Genomic DNA, 14,670 nt, shown 5'->3' with positions numbered 1-14,670 from the left:
GTTTTAGGCAATAAGTTTCTTGAATTTTTTTCCTCCTTAAAATGTTGTGCAAGGTTTGTTATCTTAGAAGTTCGTTGAACTATAAGAATGTAACTAGAGAAAATTAAGTAGGAGGTTTGATAAAGTCAGTTTTATTTAAATTCTGATTAAATTAATTGAGGTGTAAAGTATAATTTTTAAATTTTTTAAAAAGTCTCAAATTTCATATTCTAGAATTGTTTTTTCTTTTCATCTTTCAATTTTTTTATTTCTTTTTCTTTTCCTCCCATCTTATTTTTTCTCTCTCTAGATTTTCATCTTCTTCCCTCCTTTTTCTTCTTTTTTCTTTTCTTTTTTTATTTTGTTCTTGTTTCTTTTTTAATTTTTATGGACTATTTAATAAAGATTGAGAAGTTTGAAAAGAAAATTTTTGATTTTATTTAAAAATGAATGAAGAAATAATTCAGCAACTACGAGAGTTATTTCAACAACTATCGTAGTTGCTACAATAGTTAGTTGATGGTGTTTGCGGTGATGCTAAATGAGAACAACAACAACAACAAAATCAGTGTATTCCCACCTAGTGGGGTCTGGGGGGGTAAGATGTACGCAGTTCATACCTCTACCTCTGATGAAGTAGAAAGGCTGTTTCCGATAGACCCCCGGCTCAAAGCACGAGATACCACACAAACACATAGTGCAGCACAGAAACAGATTACATAACATAAATACGGCACCCATAAGAAAGCAGAGGAAAGCAGGGGAAAGCACACAGATTCGTAATACAACATGGAACACGGAACACGGAATCATGACAAGAATAAAACCCCCACCAAGTAATTCCCTACACTAGCGACCCGAACTGGTCCTAATCCTCTGCCGTAATTCGCGTCCTCCAGACCTTCCTATCTAGGGTCATGTCCTCGGTGAGCTGTAACTGTTCCATGTCCCGCCTAACCACCTCACCCCAGTACTTCTTCGACCTACCCCTACCCCGCCTAAAACCATCCAACGCTAGCCTCTCACACCTACGGACCGGGGCATCCATGCCCTCCTCTTCACGTGTCCGAACCATCTCAATCGTGCTTCCCGCATCTTGCACTCCACTGAAGTCACACCAACCTTCTCCCGGATAGTCTCATTCCGAACTCTATCCCCTCTAGTCAGTCCACACATCCAGCGCAACGGTGATGCTAAATGAGAAAATGTTATTTATTGCAGTATTGATAGCAATGGTGGTGAGGGAAAAAGAAGAAAAATAGAAAAAATAAGCGATAGTTATGTAGAGGAATGAAATAATAATGAATTTGAAAGAGTTATTAGTGATAGTAGAGGAAAAGGAGGTGCGGCAGCAACAAAAAAGGTGTGAAGGAGGAGTGGGGGTTATGATCTAGAGATCTTTGTATTAAAAATAATAAAACTTAAAAATTTTAAATTAATATTACTAACACTAATATTAAAATTGTTATTATTGCCCAATATTCATATTTAAGACTTAGAATGTGTTTGTTACGATGGAAAATGTTTTTCTATTTTCTCTTGTTTGATTGTAACAAAATGTTTGAAAAATATTTGTCACAATAACTCATTTTCCTCAATTTGAGGGAAAACCCTCATGGACCAAGGGAAATTATTTTTTAAAAAATGACAAATGTGACTTATGCCCCCACCCCACCCCTCTTCCTTACCCCAACAACACTCATATTCACATGACTCAAAAAATTTACATTTTTTAAAAATTTGTATTATTCGAAAATATTTTTCACTGTGCTTTGCTTCAATTTTTCACCGTTTGAAATAAAAAATAGTGAAACTCAAACTTTTCATTTCCAATGTTCATTGAATGTATTGTTATTTTCATATGCATAGGGAGGATTTACTTATATTATTTTTATTAATTGCATATTTTATTTTGTCATTGATATAACTTATTTCATGAGGTTGAAATATTTTCTACTCACCAACCAAATATAAAAAAATAAGTAGAAAATCAAGTCATTTATTTTCCATGGAAAATATTTCCTTTCACACCAACCTATTAAAATCAACTTTTTTTAATTTTGAAACTTTACAGTGCAGGAAGGAGAGCAGTTGACTAATTCCCAGAAGCAAACGACCAAAGTGAATTCAATCTTTGAAGTCAAATTAACAGTTTATTTAGTGAGACATCTTCCAAAAATCCCCCACAATTATGGCCGGGAATTGGCTACCGCCGGCACATCTCACCGGAAGTGGCCGGCCGGTATTTCTACCAGGCGAAGTAGAATGCAGTCTTCTCTCTTCCGTAGACCTCTATTCTGAAGAAACCCCCAATTTTCCTCACCTTAAATCCGGCCTAATAATCCTCACAACTCACCGTCTTATCTGGGTTCAAGAATCCACTCCTTCCCCTACCGCCTTTTTCGTCCCTGTTTCATCCATTACCCACATCTTCTCCCTCAAAAGATCAATTAAGTCGATGTTCGCCAGCCCAAGATTCCGGTTCCAGGCCTCATTAGGCGAAAAGGGGGAAAAAGGGTTAGTGGTAATCACGTTGATTCTTAGGGGTAAATCGGATGTTGACTCCTTTGTGGAGAAGTTTTGGGAAGCTTGGAGAAACAAGGGCTGGTTAGATGGGGTGAAATCTGGTTCGGGGGGTGAGGGTGAGGGGTCTGGGTCGGGGGGTGATGGAGGATTCGCGGTGAGGATGCCGGTTGTTGGAGTAGCTGGGATATTGAGGAAAGAGCAGGAAATGTGGGAGAGTACTGATAAGAGCTTGCAGGATGCTTTTCAGGATTTGAATGCTCTTATGGTATGGTAAAGTTTTCATCGTTTTGGTTGTTTTATAATGTGTAGAATTGGAAATTTGGTGGAAATGAACTCTCTTCCTTTTTCTAAGGAAGGTGTAAAATCTGCCTACGCACTATCGTCTCCTGTCCCTACTTGTGGGATTACACTGGGTATGTCGTTGTTGTTGTGATGGAAAGAATAGGTGTAGTAAGCATTCATATTAGCTTTAAAATGTGCTTGTCATGACACGAAAGATCTCTTTTTTTGAGTGGGTGGGGTGGGGAGTTGATAAGTAAGTTGAAAGGAACTTCTAGCGATTGCATATTGGAACATATGCAATTTAGTTTCTGAAATGAAGCGTGCAGGAGGTCGTACTTTGGTTTTCAATTATAACAATGTAGTGACCGAGTTTTCTTTGGAAGTGGAAACATATACAGTGGAATTTATCCATAAAAAAGAAAGAAAGATTCGGATACAGTGTATGTTCATGAATCCATGTCAGAGTGTACTTCATTTTTAAGTGATTGACGTTGATGACAAAATAGGGGAGTAAGAAACTATGAGAGAATTGCTAGTCTGATGATCGAATCATTCTTTAGTAGCACTCAGATATTAGGGTTACTTGTGATGGTTATCAAAAGAGATAATAGGGCTACATGTGTAATTGACTATACTACATTTCTTACTTAGAAAAGGGCAGCCCGGTGCACTAAGCTTCCGCTATGCGCAGGGTCTGAGGGCTGTTTCCAAGGCTTGAACCCGTGACCTCCAGGTCACATGACAACAACTTTACCAACTTTACCGGTTACTCCAAGGCTCCCCTTTGCATTTCTTACTTAAAAGTTGGCTTATTGATTTTATTATACTATATTTTTTTTTGGTTTCGGCTAAGTGAAAATTTTAGGAGTTCTAGTAACTCCATGTATGCAAATTGGTTTGTTTGGTAGATGATAACATAAGTTTATTAGCTGCATCTGTCTCTAATATCAATTGATATAATTCTCATGCACAGAATAAGGCTAAGGAAATGGTGACTTTAGCAGAGAAAATGAGAGCAAAGCTTCTCTCTGGCTCAACTAGTCAGGCTACTGGCACAAATGATGAGGAAATTGGAACCAAAGAAGAAATGCAAGAATTGCTTTTAAGTGTTGGTATTGTGTCTCCTGTTACTAAAGAATCTGCTGGTGCGTTGTACCATCAACAATTGTCTCGGCAGGTATTTTATCCTGGCAGCTATGTTAGTAAGTGTATCCATTTTTATGTGCTAGTCTTGATTATAATCGCAGCTAAAGTTAGATGCTAGTGTTCGCAAGCACATACGAAATGTTGTCTTTGCCTTTTGACTTCGATAACATTTTCCTAAAAAGGGTCGGCTCGGTTCATACCCACTCCGTGGGTGTCGGGGAAGGGAATGTCTATGCAGCCTCACCCCAGCTTCGCTGAAGGGCTGATTCGAACCCAGGACCTGGCACACCACGGTAAGCAAGCTTACCGCTGAGCCAAGCCGGCCCTTCTCGATAACATTTTGCTACCTGATGAAAATTTAATTGAAGAGTCCCCCGCTCCCCATAGTTGATAATTTCCCTTTTGCTGTTAAACCTTTGATATCTTTCTTTTTGTTGGACCTGTGAACCAGTGATTTTATCTGACAGAGCCAAGAAAAACACGAAAAAACTTTTTTCAAGTGTGACAGATCTTCCCTATCAACCTCACAGATTACAGATTTCAATCTTGATCCTAATTCAGGTCGTGTAAGACGGTGACTAACTTGGCGGATTTGGTGCAAATTACAAAGTGGATCTTGAGAATGTTAAGCAAGTATCCACCAAAGAGAACTTATTTTGACTAATAATAATATAAAGAGCACATATATGAAAAGTTTCTAATGTGTTGATATCGAATGTAATTTGTCAAGAGCGAGACATTACAACTCCTACTAGTGCTCGCCTTAAAAATAGTCTTTTATTGTTCCTTTCCGATAACTAACAGGTTTAACACGTGAACTCTTAGGTCCTAGCTCTTACATGCAAAATCTAGCCAGTCATCTGTACATATGGGGGTAGTGTATGAGGACCAAAAAAGTATACAGAAAATATGAATCCTAAGTATCTGGCATAAAGAGTTTTTGCTTGTCTTAAAAGCCCTTAAAGTCTCTTTCTCCAAACTGCCCACTTGACTGCTTGATGGACAACTTTTCAGGCTTTTGAATTCCTTCTTCAAACTACGCCTCCACAAAAGCTGTTTGTATAGATGCCTAATCTTTCCAGTCAGGTTGCTTGTCACTTTTCGTTCTTTCAGCCTTTTTGACGCTGTAGTCCAACTTTCCGTGGGGCCTATGGGGATGCATGGGTAGAAGAAGAAAGCTGACTGATCAGTTTCTTTCTGTGCTTTGTTATTCTTGTCTTGTAAATAGAATATTTTTGATTGCCTTGTGATCTTGCAAATGTTTTTCTTTTCTGTAAATATGCAGAAATAAAAATTTGTTGGTATTAGTTGGCAGATTTTGCAAAAATTCCACTGGAGAGGGCTGGAGGAATGATTAATCTCATTGACATCTATTGCCTTTTCAACCGGGCTCGTGGAACAGGTCATCATTTTAATTTTTTCCTTTTCTTATTGACTGTTAAATGGTCTCTACCTCCAGGAGGTATGGGTGAGGTTTGCGCACACCCTAACCTCCCAAGACCCCACCTGTGGGATTACACTGGGTATGTTTGTGTATTGAGTAGTAAATCTTCAACTCAAAAGCCTGTCACTTTAGTTTCTTAATAATTTCTTCGTCATTCTTTTGGCAGTGTCATTACAGGCGGTTATAACTTTTTTATCGTGATTTTACAGAATTGATCTCACCTGACGATTTGCTGCGTGCATGTTCTCTTTGGGAGAAGTGTGATGTGTATGCCTCCCCGTTTCCCCTTCACATAAACACATGTATAAACATATCTGCATCTACGTTCATCCTTGAACTAGTTCTCAACTGTAGGATATATGTAACTTGGGGTTCATTTTGATTTCTTCCTTGCCTTCATAGAAAAAGAAAATAACACTTCACTTTTACAGACCAGTTATGCTTCGGAAGTTTGACAGTGGTGTCATGGTCATCCAGAGCAAAAACCACAGTGATGATGAGGTAAATCATTTATATTGCTTTCATTGTTTATGCTTCTCCTTTTTGCAAATTCAATTCTTGCTTTTTTGGCTCTTCTCTAATCTCTCTTATTACTTCCTATATTGCTTTTCTTGAACTTATTGTAAGGGTCTGTAATCTTCTAGGTAATTCTTCTATTGGGGTCAGATAAGTTCTTGGTATTATATCTGTCATCAATTATTCCCTCAAGTAGCAGATACATGGTTATAGTCAATATACAACTTATTAGATATTTAATCCATAGGCAAAGTATTAAAAATTATTGCTGAAGAAGACCAGAACTGAGTAGGCAAACAAGTCTAGTTTACTGAATTAGTGTGAGTCGGTGTTGAGAGTGTTGAGTTATATAATATCAAACACAAGGGTATAATGGCAATTAATGAGGTATTTATAGATCTTGGTCCGCTATATACATTGCTTTAAGGTTATTGGTTTGATACTCTTAGATTTTAGATTCTTTCACATGGTAAGACCATCCATCGGTAGGAAGAAGCAACTTATATCTATATAAATTGCTTCTTCCTACCGATGGACGGTCTTACACTGCCTATCAGAGGCCGTTTTCCGGGACAAAATCTTTCCTTCTCTTCATAAGTTAAAAACTCTCGTCCCTTTGGTGACCATTCCAGCAGCACCACTTGAAATTTTCAGTATCCGCTCCGCTTGATGATGCCTCCTTCCCTTACTGTTCTGCAGCACCAACCTTTCCTCAGAGATCATTCTTACAGCACAGTTTAATCAAGCCACTATGCTGCTCATGTTGGAAACATGTCTCCGAACTACTTCTCTTCTTTCTTTGTGGAATCATATTCAACCTTCAAAAAATTAGTCTCACACTTGTAACTCCACATCCAATTACATGTTTGAACCCCCCAAAACCGGAGGATATTGCTGTCCAATGTCATCTAAAGGGGTATGTGAAGTTACTTGGCCATTCTTCATTGACAGATTAGAGAGACAGGATGCATATGGAAAGGCTAAGCAAATAATTGTGCAACCAGGAGAAGCAAGTTGCATTGAGGTTCTCTTGGTTAAAGGAGCCACCACTTTGGAATAACTTTGTAAACATCAATCTCAAGAGTTAGTAACTTACTTACGGTAGTATTCTGAAAAAAAAAAAGCAACTTATTCATAACGTAGGATGCAATTTTGACATCAATACAGGATCGCTTATGTCATATTGAGATCCTAGGAGATGATGGCTTGTTCATACCTTAAAAGACTCCTCAAAGAATTCCAAGAGTACCTTTCCTTAACATTACCAAGAGTGCAGCTAAATTAAAGGCAAAGAAAGACTTTTCAATAGTCAATTGAAGTTTGAAATCTGTCCTTTACTGGTCCTATTAAATAGATCTGGTGTCTAATATAGTTGCTATATCCTTAATGCCCACAATTCTGCTATGAACTGCAGGTATTTACTAGAATTAGATCTATGGTTACTACACCAGATGCTTTACGAGCAGGGGTCACTGCTAGTGATGCTGCAATGACTCTGGGAATTGCTCCAGCAATGGCCAAAGAGCACCTTCTCTCAGCCGAGGGCAGAGGTATATTCTGCAGATTCTAATTCTTGACACATAGAAACTGGTACTTAAGTGTTGTGATCATATTTTGCAGGACTTCTATGCAGAGATGTTAGTCCAGATGGATTCCGCTTTTTCGTCAATTTGTTGCAAGAAATTGATGCTGATGATATCTTCTTGTAAGTGACTTGCAGATGCAAACTCTTCTAGTTGACACACATGATGTTGGCCGTAATCTGTTGGGGATGTAGTTAGGCCTTTGTTTTTGTTTGGGCTTGATCAGAACTTACCCTTTATTACTTGTGTGAAGAATGGATCTTGGGCCTAACTCAATCCCCAACAGTTAGCTCATGAGGGGAGAGTTGCCCAAGTCTATATAAGGAGACCAATTATCCAGCCTTTTTCCGATGTGGGACACTTAACGCTCCCCGCACTCCAGACCTTGTTAATTGGAACGTAGACAATATAATATGGGGGCTCAACATCGGTGAACAAAGAATTGGGATGGGCTTGACTGTGATACCATGTAATGGATCTAGGACCTAACAACCCTAAAAGCTAGCTCACAGGTGGAGGATTGCCCAAGTCCATATAAGGAGACCAATTGCCCAATCATTTTTCAATGTGGGACTTTTAAATTATTGATCAAGATTTTGTTCAACTAGATGCTTTTTGTTCATTTTCTGGGCATAAAAAACTTTGGGGCCCACTATGTAAATCCCCCCCCCCCACAAAAAAAAAAAGAGAGAGCGAGAGAGAGAACTCACACATAACAACATAATTTTGAAAAATAAGGTATCACAAAAGTAAGTTGAACATGTTTTTCTGAAGCTATCATGATTTGGATTTGGTCTGCTTCAAGTGAGATTTAACACTTCCAGGACAAACTTGACCCTTAAAAAAAATATGATTTCTGAGTTCTAAAACTAGAATTGGAAAATGGGACTAGAGTTAACTCCCAGTAAAGCTAGATTTGGGTTTCCCAAAAACTGCCTTTTGGCACAAAATTAAGAAAATTTAGAGTTTAGGTAATTGTGTTTCTGATTCTGATGGACCTTAAGGTTTCCAATTTCTGCTTTTGTTATTACTATGTTGTTAGAAATTCCTCGACATGGGTACCTGTTGTTTATTGTTGATGCCGTCAAGTTCTTTATTCTATGTGCTCAACTAATCCGGGAATAGTTGAGGAACTTGTGATAATCCTAAGATTGATCTGCTGCAGAGTGAAAGAATATGGAATCTATCATACATGGGTCAAAGCTGTCTCTGTTGCCAGGTTTTCTAGTTCTTACTCCAGTATTTAAATTTCTAACTTGTAATGACAAGAGCAGTATAATAGTTTTTCAACTTCTCACATTTTCCTTTTTAAAAATTCTGATAATTTCGCAGGTGAAATAGAAGCGTGATAAATAACTTCATGCATCAGCGCGCTCTTTCAGGGCTAATTTGTTGCTTTGAGTGCCTCATGAAAATTCATTTACATCAAAGCTTGAACGAGAGAATAGAGATAGGATGAATAAGGGGAAAAGACAAAGGCCCCTCCTGCTGCACCCAGTTGAAGAGCCTGAGAAGGTTCGTTTGCCTAGGTTTTGCCTGTTTGGGTACTCTAGGGAACATGAGTCCAGGCATTACATGGCAAGGCAATATATGGTGGATCCCGAGTTATGATTTTATAAGCACAACAACAGCCATTTAAGTTGTTACAGACGCAGAGTTCATTGTACCCAACTAGATATGTTTAATTGCTTTCTCGGGTTTTCCCTTTATTGTATAATGTCTACTCTAGGATTTGCGTTGTATTAAAAAGGAACAAAATTTTCCATCTAGAGGCTAAGTAGGAGCAAAGTGATTTTAACGAAGGGAACAGTTTCACAAGACATTGGCTTAACAAGTCCCAAAAGTGATTCTAACAAACAGATAGAATCTCTACCAAAAAAGAATGTCAAAAGTGTTTCCATCTAAAATATCCTATAAAAATTTCAAACATATATTCAATATCTAAAACAAAAAAGGCCAAAATTATCGCTCAATGAAGCAAATATATCCTCCGTTTGTTTTTTTGGCTTAAAAATACCTTTCCATTTGTTATACCTGTATTTTGACTAGTCCTAAATATCCCCTGAACTTGTTATTTTGCAACATCATGCGACTTCTTTTTACTGATGTGGCAAAATGTTTGAGTTCAACCTCCATCACGCGCGCGCTGGAGGTATTTTTTTTGCTAAATCATCATTTTCAATGATAAAAAAATGTAAAAAATCCATTATCCTTTAATTTTTTCAAAAAATTCAATTGTCCCGCTCCCTATTTATTATCCCCCTTCCTCTGTTATTTCCAATCTAAAAAAAAGAATCATCCATTTATTAATTTTGTAAAATTCCAGTTTATTAATTAGTTTATGAAATAAAAATTTAACTCATTTATTAATTCAATCTAAAACTCTAGTGTCCATTCCTATGAAACTCATTCAATTTTATTATTATTATTATTATTATTATTGTTATTATATATATCATATGGGTTGTTGTAATTAAAAAAGTGTACTAAATATAGAAGTAAATATTTTAAAAATAATAACAAAACAAATACTAAAGAAACTATAACACATAATAAATGTAGTTATATTGGTCATCGATTTTTATATGTAGTTATATTGGTCATCGATTTTTAGTCTCTAACAATTTGATTTTCGATTTAATCGATAAGAAAATACTCATAAAATAGAAAAAGTAGTAACTAACATGAAAAGAAACGAATCTTAGTTGCAACTAAAATTCTCTCTCACTCTCTCTCTCTCTATATAGGGTGTAAAATAATAATTTAGTATAATCTTATTGGGTTATCGATTTATCCAATAACTTAATAAAAAAATCAAAATCGAATCAATAACTCAATAATTTTTTTTACAAAATCATAATAAATCGTTAATCCAATAACGATAAATCAATAACATTTTTATCAGTTTGATTTTTGTACACCCCTAACTTAAATTGCAATTTCTTACTCCATTAATTATAATAAGAAACGTATTTGCGCATGTGAGTCTCCTCAAAATCCTAATGGAAATACTAATCGGAAACTACTATGAAGCACTAACCGGAAAAAAATAATTTCATATTTTTAACACATACACAAAAAAAAAATTAGATAATAGCTTACTTAATCGACAAACATTATACCTTTCACTATATTGGAGTAGAGGAAAATTGAAGAATATATTTTTTTTAGAGAGAAATCGGATAATTAAGGGTAGAAATGCGTTATTTTTTAATATATAGGATAAATATAAGGGAAGTGAATGGTATTTATCCACGTGGACAGCCACATCAATATTTTTTCATGTGTATGCACGTGTATTACACGATGTGGACTGTGGGCCGAAAAGGGTGGTGCGACGTACTAAAAGAACAAGTTCGGGGGTACTTAGGACTAGTCAAAGTTCAAGTGTATCATGAATAAAACGTGACAAATTCAGAAGTAATTGATACTTCTCTCTAAAATGCTCTTACAAATTTCAGTCAGTTTATTTTTTGGCCCTCAATTACCCCTATTTCAATGGAGTCTCACCTGGCACACAATGTTGAATTTTTTTTACAAAAGATGTTGCTTAATGAACAGAAACGACCGTATGCCCCTTCATAAAGGTGCAACTCTTCAAAAAAGACACAATTCTTCAAAAAAAATCACAACCCAATAAAATACAAAGTGAAGAGAAAGGGGGTTTGGCTTTCCTCTACCAAAGAGTTCCTTCAGTAATTCTGTACAGCTGCATTATTTCCCTTAGTCTGCTGCATAGGTTGTAGCTACTTGCTTACAAAAACATGGTATTTGTTAGTGAAGCCAGAAACTAGTGATTCCTTAACTTTCTCTAATTATTTCAGATAGCCCTGATAAATTGCAACTTCTAACACCACTGTTGTCCATACTAGAAAGTACAATTCCAGAGGGAATATAATTAGGGGTCGTTTGGTAGAGTTTGTTAAAAAAATTTAATGCGTGCATCATTCTTGTGTACTAATAATACTTTGTTTGGTTCGTTTTTTTAGCCTATGCATACACTCTCTCTTGTGTATTAAGCAATGTATTACTAATACAACCATTTTCTAGGTATTAGTAATACAAAGGATTTTAATACATACATTAGCTTATTAAATGACAAACCCCTCAAATCCTTACTAGAATATGTTCCCAAGTCATTTTCTCTGCACTTTGCCTATCTTACCTGTCTTCTCTTCACTTTGCCTCTCTTTTTCTTATATTAGCCATGAAAAAGTAAGGTAATATTCACTGCACCTTCTTCTTTCTTCCTCCAATGAGATATTACTTTTCTCCACTAAAATTGAATGTTTGGTTACTGGGTATAGATTTGAAATTGGATTCTTTATGTTAGAGGTTATGAATCTGGGGAATGAGGATTTGCGATTGAAGCTTTGACTTGTTTGAGAAGATGATTTGAGGGGTTGAATGTTGTCGGAAAAAGCTTAAAATATCCAATTCATTGATATGATCTAATGAAAGAACATAAATAAAGGGTAAAGGGTATTTTTGTCAATAAATATTTTCTTATAAAAATTATACCAATATATATATTCTTAATACATCAAACCAAACAGTGTATAAGAAATAATGTCAGCATAACTAATGCAAACACAACTAATACCAACATTACTAATGCAAGCATTACTAATACACTCTATTCAACATTGTTCTTATACACTCTATCAAACGATCCCTTAATAGTTAACATGTGGACTATTAAATACTCCCTTTGTTTCAAAAAGAATGGTCTAGTTTGACTTGACAAGAAATTTAAGAAAATAAAGTGATTTTTGAATTTAGTGGTTTTAAATTAAAGATATGTCAAACGTACTAAAATACCCTTCAATTTTGTGGTCTTAAACATGCCAAACGGAAAGTTAAAATTATTAAAAGTTTTCAAAAAAGGAAATAGGTTATTATTTTTGAAATGGACAAAAAAAAGTAGATCATGTTATAAAATAGAAAGAATAAAGAAGAAGAGTAAAGAGAATAGATGGAGTAATTCTTATTTCTCTTGAGAGATTAAGGGATCGTCGGAATGAGGATACAATGAACAGAACCCCTCTATTTATAGGGGAAAATATTCCTAGTTTCTGACGAAAAGATAGATATTTCATATCCTGATAGATATCAACTACTTGATAGATCTTATTTATATTCTTGATAGACATTCACTATAATGTAAATACATTTATAACACTCCCCTCTTGAATGTCTTATTGATAGATAATGTGCCTCGTTAAAACATTACAAGAAAAAATTCAGTAGAAAAATAATTTAGTGAAGGAAAGAGAGTACATATCTCTAACAATACGCATGTAGGCTGTCTCATTAAAAATCTTACAAGGAAAACCTAGTGGGACAAAACCTTGAAAGGAAATAAGAGTACAACGCGTATTTGCTCCTCCTAATGAGAACATCAATGAACCTTTGCATCCCGATCTTGGGCACCATCTTGTTAAAAGTTGCAATTGGAGTAGACTTGGTGAATAAATCAGCTACATTGTCACTTAAACGAATCTGTTGCACGTTAATATCACCATTCTTTTGTAGCTCATATGTATAGAAAAACTTTGATGAAGTGCGCTTCGTTCTATTTTCTCTTATGAATCCTCCATTAAGATGTATTATGCATGTTGCATTATTTATGTATAAAATTGTGGGTACATTGTCTTATTTCAGACCACATTTTTCTTGAAAGAGATGTATCATGGACTTCAACCATACACATTCTCGACTAGCTTCATGAATAGCTATTATCTCAACATGATTTGATGAAGTATCTAGATAGACTGCCTTGCATATCTCCAAGATACAGTATGCCCACATGTGAACACATTACATGTTTGAGATCGAGATTTATGTGGGTTAAATAAGTACCCAACATCAGCATGACCAATAAGATAGGGACTGCAATCTTGCCAACAAATTAATCCAAAAGGCTATATCAGGTCTTGTAGTATTTGCAAGATACATTATTACATCAATTATATTAACATATGGTACTTCATAACCAATTCAATTCGGTATATTTCTCATGTCAGCAAATAATCTATTGCTTTGAAAACTCTACAAGAGTTCCAACAATTTTCAAGCTATAAGCTTATACAATATAAGGATTATAAATAAGTTTCCCAGAAACTTTTATATGCTTCAAACATTTTGAATCCTTAAATATGTTTTCGTGTAAATTTTGTCAAGTGGCAGTATTCAACATTTAATGAGTAATATCTTTAAGCGTCTAGACTGCCTAGACTTCAAATCAAATAAGTTTTATGCTTATCATGATGCATCCTTTCATGTCACTTGATAAATATTTCTACGTCAGCATGATTAAATTAACATAGAATTCAAATCCTCGTACTCTCTCACAATATTGCGCCAATATTGTATTAAAGATATTAATGATATATCATTTCGTATCGGTTCATAATGCAACATAACATTTTGAGATCTTATCACTTCATTATTTCAGGTACCTGAATCTCTCATAAGGTTTCATGAAGTGTTATGTCGTAGGCTCTTCAAGAACACATTGCCTTCTTATTATGATTATTTGCTTCGTATTCTTTTCAAGGATTATTTTATTTGAAACCGATTGATCTACCACGCTTCATATGCTCGCATAGACTTTATTCTTCAGGGACACAAAATAGGAGCATTTGCAACTTAAATATGAGATGCTTTCGGCATTTGACTTGAATTATCTTTTGAATGAGGATCTGGTGATAATTCCTAACATATTTCATAGTTGCTTATAATCTCCCCCTTATGTTAGAAAAACTAACACATATCCTCCATCTTTTTCAAGAAATTCATCTTTGTGCATTATGATATATTCATTAATTGTATACTGCACATCAAAACTATTAGATGAAATAGTTGGTTCCTGACCTTGAACCAATTGAGGGGAAGAAATAATCATAATTTATTAATTTAATGCATACAAGTTCTATTGTATGCAACATATCATATTTCAGACCAACACATGAAGTTTTGTTCTCATTAGCAATGATTTAGCTATTTATCAAAGACATTCAATGTCAAACCATCGTCATCAAGATGAATTGTCTTGATTACACAATCTGAAAGTTATTCTCTTAACTCAATTTTACTAAGCAAACAACTTTATGAATGTCAAACTACAGGTTGACAATAAACGTATATGTGATCATCTTATTGATGCATCTTTTCGAAACATATCACATGATA

The 14,670-nt window shown here is 35.4% G+C and overlaps 1 protein-coding gene across 3 annotated transcripts; it reads left to right on the top strand.

Moving 5' to 3' along the window:
* Window positions 1-2,011: 2,011 nt before the first annotated feature.
* LOC107839388 (vacuolar protein sorting-associated protein 36) lies at window positions 2,012-9,241 on the top strand. Of its 3 annotated transcripts, XM_016682845.2 has the most exons (9): window positions 2,012-2,770; window positions 3,761-3,964; window positions 5,242-5,335; window positions 5,587-5,644; window positions 5,809-5,878; window positions 7,308-7,443; window positions 7,514-7,598; window positions 8,642-8,695; window positions 8,809-9,241. In XM_016682845.2, the coding sequence occupies exons 1-9, from the start codon at window positions 2,171-2,173 to the stop codon at window positions 8,810-8,812; spliced, it is 1,305 nt and encodes a 434-aa protein (XP_016538331.2). In that variant the 5' UTR covers window positions 2,012-2,170; the 3' UTR covers window positions 8,813-9,241. The 3 variants fall into 3 exon arrangements, 1 of the variants encoding a protein (XP_016538331.2); XR_001665072.2 differs by lacking the exons at window positions 8,642-8,695; window positions 8,809-9,241 and having other exon boundaries at window positions 5,587-5,679; XR_007043562.1 differs by lacking the exons at window positions 8,642-8,695; window positions 8,809-9,241 and having other exon boundaries at window positions 5,587-5,727.
* The last annotated feature ends 5,429 nt before the right edge of the window (window positions 9,242-14,670 follow it).

The sequence above is a fragment of the Capsicum annuum genome, chromosome 8 (assembly GCF_002878395.1).
Source record: "Capsicum annuum cultivar UCD-10X-F1 chromosome 8, UCD10Xv1.1, whole genome shotgun sequence".
Lineage (NCBI taxonomy): Eukaryota > Viridiplantae > Streptophyta > Magnoliopsida > Solanales > Solanaceae > Capsicum > Capsicum annuum.
The sequence above is the reverse complement of the archived record's forward strand: the minus strand, read 5'-3'. Positions and strand labels throughout refer to the sequence as shown.